The sequence below is a fragment of the Populus euphratica genome, unplaced genomic scaffold, assembly GCF_000495115.2.
Source record: "Populus euphratica unplaced genomic scaffold, PopEup_1.0 scaffold907.1, whole genome shotgun sequence".
NCBI lineage: Eukaryota > Viridiplantae > Streptophyta > Magnoliopsida > Malpighiales > Salicaceae > Populus > Populus euphratica.
The window spans coordinates 19541-25577 of NW_011500766.1; the positions used below are offsets into that span (position 1 = coordinate 19541).

The 6037-nt window shown below is 35.3% G+C and overlaps 1 protein-coding gene across 1 annotated transcript; it reads left to right on the plus strand.

Annotated features, from left to right (window-relative positions):
• The first annotated feature begins 780 nt into the window (after positions 1 to 780).
• LOC105116314 (chlorophyllide a oxygenase, chloroplastic-like) lies at positions 781 to 4975 on the plus strand. Its single transcript, XM_011013604.1, has 9 exons — positions 781 to 916; positions 1496 to 1732; positions 1823 to 1927; positions 2163 to 2438; positions 2658 to 2805; positions 2912 to 3096; positions 3220 to 3332; positions 3887 to 4181; positions 4323 to 4975. The coding sequence occupies exons 1-9, from the start codon at positions 839 to 841 to the stop codon at positions 4491 to 4493; spliced, it is 1608 nt and encodes a 535-aa protein (XP_011011906.1). The 5' UTR covers positions 781 to 838; the 3' UTR covers positions 4494 to 4975.
• The last annotated feature ends 1062 nt before the right edge of the window (positions 4976 to 6037 follow it).

A 6037-nucleotide genomic window follows, 5' to 3' on the forward strand; every position in this document is an offset into this window, starting at 1 on the left:
ATCTTTCAAATTGTTTTTTCTACTTTTATTTCTATTTAATTATCACATTCTTATATCCATGGTTGTGAAATTTGCGAGTTCATTCCGTTTATAGGGCCTTTTATTTTTTAAATTATTTATTTTATATTTTTCACTCTTAAATATTGAGTTATTTGATAATTCATATGAAATCATAGTTATTTTAAAAAAAATTCATTGTTTTTTTCTGGTTTATTTATTATTAATATTATCATGTTTTTTTATATTATTTAAATTAGTAATTAAACCAATGATTTTAATCTGAAATTCTTTAAGCTACTTATTTTTTATGTAAAATAAAAAATACCCATGGATTACGGGCACCAAATCTAATAGCAAACTAACAAAAGATAATTGGAGGATATGGTTTTAATTCACATCACATCACATTTATCATAAGCATAGCTCTACCTTGCAAGTTAATCTCACCTCCAAAACTTTCAAAATCAACAAAAGAAAAGAAAGAAATATAAATAAAACAAACAAATAGTAGCAGAATAAAAAGACAAAATAGAAAAACACAGAGATAGAGAAAGATATCTAGAGAATCCTAGCTGGCAAGATATGAAAGCAGAAAGCCCAACAATTGCCAGAACCAAGAATCCACTTCTATCAGACAAGAGAGAGCATGTGGAAGAAGGAGTCGCCACGTGGTAGACTGCATAGTCCACGTCTGTCCACATGGCAGCCCATGGGAGGCCAGCGGAGATAGCGCGAAACACCAACCTCTTATCAACAAATAAATCTCTCCCTCTAAATATGGATTTTCTTTTTTTTGATCTCTCTTACTGGCAGCTTTGTCTGCAAAGTTTCAAACGCCATGACCGCCTTTGCTACTGCTGCAGCTCTCTCTGTGCCCCTTTCTCTATGTAGATCATCTAAGCTCAACTGTAAAAAGGTAATGTTTTCTCCTCTATTTACCTGTGTGTACGCTTATCTGGGTTCTTGCTAACTTTATTTGAAGATATACTTATCATGAGATATTTGTTGTATCTTTCTTCTTTGACTATATTTCTCTGTTGTGGGATATTAAAAAAATGGCTTTTGGTTCATTTCCTAAAATCTTATCATGATATTTTCTCAACTTTATACAGAATATGATTACACTAAGATATAGGAATTCTTGGTAGGTTATCTGCTGTCGTTGCAGGGGCTGTGGTCTACTACATTTAGAGGAAAATTGATTGAGTTAATTGAATTAGCAATGTTACTGGTGCTTACCTTCAAAAGATGTGAATTTTTTGTCTTGTTAAATTGATCTTAGTTTATGATAATCTGAAGGAAAATTTACTTGGCTTGTTCAGTTCTAAGTTAGATAGCGATGATAGTCATCTCCGTACCCTCACAGTTGCTGACCATGCTACTCGTGTTTATTCTCTTATTGTTTTAGTTCCATGTCAGATAGTGATCATCGTTTCCTGCTAAGATTATGGTAAACTTTTATGGCTTCAATTGTGATCGCTTTGTGGATTTTCAGGGCGTTAGAGGGGGATTTAGGGTGTTTGCAGTATTAGGGGAGGAAGGTGTGTTGTTAGATAAGAAGAGTACATGGGGTCCACTCTTTGATGTTGAGGATCCGAGGTCTAAGATGCCACAGTTTAAAGGGAAGTTCTTGGATGCTTATCAAGCACTTGAAGTGGCAAGATATGATATTCAGTACTGTGATTGGCGAGCTCGGCAAGATCTACTTACTATCATGATCCTTCATGAAAAGGTCTGTTGAAATTCATTACTTTAATTTAAACCGAGAGGAATGTCTTAGTAAGGTGACTTTCAAGTCTCATCTTGAGAAATATGGTTGCAGGTTGTGGAAGTTCTAAATCCCTTAGCTCGTGATTACAAGTCTATTGGCACCATGAAGAAGGAGCTTGCGGAGTTGCAAGATGAGTTATCCCAAGCTCACAGACAGGTTTGGAAAACTACCCTCTATTAATGGAAAATGCATACCTGTTGAGACGCAAATTAGCACTAATTGGTTGCATACATTCATTAGATCAGTATCCACTTCACAGATCAAGTGATACATACATTCATCCAATGCTATTAAGCAAACTATTCAATTTTTACCATCAAATTCTTTTTAGATGCTGTAGAGGTTTACAATTCCATAAACGTTGTGATGCCTGACCCATGAATAATAACAGGTTCATATATCTGAAGCGAAGGTTTCTACTGCCTTAGATAAACTAGCTTACATGGAAGAATTGGTCAATGATAGGCTGTTACAAGACAGGAACCCAGCAGAGTCTGACCAAGCATCCCCTTCTCCCAGCACTTCAACTCAATCTCTGGATACTGTAAAAAACAAGTCACCCCGGAAAAACTTGAAAGTGTCAGGTCCAGTTCAGCCTTACCATCCTCACCTGAAGAATTTCTGGTATCCTGTTGCTTTCTCCACTGATCTGAAGGATGGCACCATGGTAAACTACTCTTTTCAATCGTGATTCATTATGTATATGTGAAAAAACATCATGGAAAGAAACTCGACAGCCATTGCAAATAACAGCATTTTTATTGCTACAATTCTGCTAACATTTTACTTTGAAAGGGGAGGGAAGGAGCCACCCCTGTGAAGCGTTTGTGATTTCAATAGCTTGTGAATGTCTTCTTATGAGTTCCTTCACCACACTCTGTTTCAGATTCCAATTGATTGTTTTGAGGAACCATGGGTTCTCTTTCGTGGTATGGATGGGAAACCAGGATGTGTCCGGAACACCTGTGCACACAGAGCATGTCCGCTTCACCTTGGTTCAGTGAATGAGGGTCGAATCCAATGTCCTTACCATGGTCAGTGAGAATTATAGTAAATGGTTTGAATGTTTGCTTGTGATTAAGCAGGGAAAGAAAGAATAGATCACTGAGTATTGAAAATTTGGTGAAAAAAAAATATCAGGGTGGGAATACTCAACAGATGGAAAATGTGAGAAAATGCCTTCCACACGATTACTTAATGTGAAGATAAAATCATTGCCATGTTTTGAGCAAGAAGGTATGATCTTGGTTTGGCCTGGTAGTGACCCTCCTGCAGCAACCCTTCCTTCATTACAACCTCCTCCAGGTTTTCAAGTCCATGCTGAGGTATCATTTGGATTCATCTAGATACTTTTACCTTCTGTAAAAAAATGAAAGACTGCAAATTACGCTTGCATGATTTATTAACAAGCATGTCATCTCATGTATGTTATGCCTTGCATATGATAGATTGTGATGGAACTTCCCGTGGAACATGGTCTACTTCTGGATAACCTTTTAGATCTTGCGCATGCCCCTTTTACTCACACATCAACCTTTGCCAAGGGGTGGAGCGTTCCCAGGTTTGTTCATATATCTTTTTACTGTTGAGCTGGAACGTAACATCTTTGAATATGGTTAAAAGATTTCACTATTAAATGCCAGCTTGAGAGAGTTTGAGAGTGTGGTAGTAGTTATTTTTTTAAAATACGTTTCATTTAGAAATATTTCAAAATAATTTTTTTTATTTTAAAAAAATTATTTTTAACACGAGCACATCAAAACAATCTGAAAACATAAAAAAATTAATTTTAAGCTAGTTTTTTTTTTAACTTTGACTAGTTTTTGTTTGGGCTGCAATTCCAAACAGACACTAAGAGGGGAAAATTTCAGTTTTTACAATGATTCTACATGGTGGATCTGTTATTCCCTTTCAAATGACATGAAAAACAATGTATGTCGGAATGCACTTCCATCCAGATTGCAAATTGCAAGTCATTAACATGTGATCAATCAGCCCTATATCTCTGATTGGTGTTAGAAATCAATTTAATGGTGCTTGTGATGATAACTTCATGTCAGGATAAGGAAAGGTGACTGGAAATCCTTTTGTTTTGTTTGTGATCTAAACTCTCAGCTTGGTGAAATTTTTAACGCCTGCATCTGGCCTTCAAGGGTATTGGGACCCATATCCCATAGATATGGAATTTCGACCACCTTGCATGGTGCTATCGACCATTGGGATCTCAAAGCCTGGAAAACTGGAGGGACAAAGCACCAGAGAGTGTGCAACTCACCTCCACCAACTTCATGTTTGCTTGCCTTCCTCGAGACACAAGACTAGGTTATTATACAGAATGTCACTGGATTTTGCTCCTGTGCTGAAGCATGTTCCTTTCATGCATTACCTATGGAGACATTTTGCTGAACAGGTACATAATTTTCCGTCGACCAGCTCTTATATTATGTTTATTTTTACTTTATGGATCATTAGGTTGAGCTTTGAACTCAAAAGCCACCAGCATGGCACCACCTGAAACTCTGAGCGGAGTATTCTGACTTGTATGAAACAGGTGTTGAATGAGGATCTACGCCTTGTCCTCGGCCAGCAAGAGCGAATGATCAACGGTGCCAATGTGTGGAATTGGCCAGTATCCTATGATAAACTAGGAGTAAGATATAGATTGTGGAGAGATGCTGTTGAAAAAGGAGTAAAGCAATTACCCTTCGAAAAATCAACTTAAAGATAACCAAACTCTTGAATGGAATTAACTACTCCGGTAATTGACACCCTCGTCCATCTGAACAGTCTAGCATTCGCTCGCAAATAAAGCCAAGCACCGGCAGACTGTAACGTGTGATTTGTCTTTTAGTCTCTCAAAGAAGAGTCATAAGAAACTCAGCGGAAACTGTTAATTGACCTGAGGCAGAGAAGAGATGATGGTGCTCTGTTCAACACAAAGAGCCCATGTAAAACCATGAGAAACTGTACACCACCATTATTGATTTTGTGTACAGTAAAATCTTTTTCCTTTTCTTTTTCTTTTTTTCTTTTGGATTCTCTTCCAGCCAATGAAGTCATCATCAAGATTTGTATCCAAACCCTAGAAAAAACACCAGTGTTTGATGATCTCTTACATTTGCGAGATGTAAATCTCTGTTTGTACGTACCATATAACATTACTGTTATTATTATTTTATCCAACGGAAGTGGTTTTTTTTTTTTTCCTGTCATTTCCTTCCTTTCTCTTTCCCCGAAATCATCAAGCACCTTCCATTCTGCAAATTACTTCTTTGTTGTAACATAAAACAAAATCAAACCAACATTGAACTATCAAGACAAATTACAGCCAGCAACTTTCAGTCCACAAATAAAAATAATTTGTAAAAGCAAGATTCTGAACCCGCAATTTTAGTATGGAGAAGAACCACAAAAAAAAAAAATATTAGTTCATAATTACCATTAAATATGATGATACAATCCGGGCAACGAAAAAATAATTAGATTTGGATTCTGACATAAAATATGTAATTATCCAGTTTTATAACAATAGTTATAATTCTCAATCTGATCGTTGGATCGAGCTAAAATTTTACATAGAGTTTCTTGACATGTTATACTACTTTAGGTTAAATTCAAGTCAATCAAAATTTAAAAAGGCACTACAATACTGATAAATAGAGACTGTATGAATTTTTTTATTTTTATTTTTTTGACTTGTGGACTTTCTATTTGGCTAAGATTTTTTTTCTAAAAGGATATGACAGCTTATTTTGAGAATATTCTAGTTCTACAAAGATCTTTAATGAGATGCAATATAGTTTTCAAATATGATAAGAATTCATAAATGTTTCAGAATCATTATCTTACAAGGATTCCTTATTCATCCTAGCTATAACAAGAAAAGAAGACTTTATAATTAATTCTATTTTCATATCAGATTTTCTAGTTTATTTGGGATTTCTTAACGGTTACAAATCTAATTCTAGCATATTTAGGATAATAATTTTTTTATTTTTATTATTTTCTTTTTAGCTTTGGGTTATTATTACTTAATTGGGTTAATTGTAAATGAGTCTCATATAAGTCTACCTAAAAGGGGGTTATTTAAGTTTAGAGTTAGGATAAAAGGCATAACCAGACATATAAGTAGAGAATTCAAATTAATAAAAAAATTTGTTTGTTACACTTTGTGTGTGTGCCTGTGTGCTAGTAAGATAATCTCTCTTTCATGGTTCTCTAAAGAACTGAAAATGATTTATCAAAAAACAACTGGCTTTGTGGCGT

Excerpts from the sequence above, each read along its gene's own strand:
- LOC105116314 (XM_011013604.1), top strand. The coding sequence starts at position 839 with ATGACCGCCTTTGCTACTGCTGCAGCTCTCTCTGTGCCCCTTTCTCTA. Across the intron at positions 1,928-2,162 it reads TATCCCAAGCTCACAGACAG|GTTCATATATCTGAAGCGAA; the intron begins GTTTGGAAAACT and ends GAATAATAACAG. Across the intron at positions 3,097-3,219 it reads GTTTTCAAGTCCATGCTGAG|ATTGTGATGGAACTTCCCGT; the intron begins GTATCATTTGGA and ends TGCATATGATAG.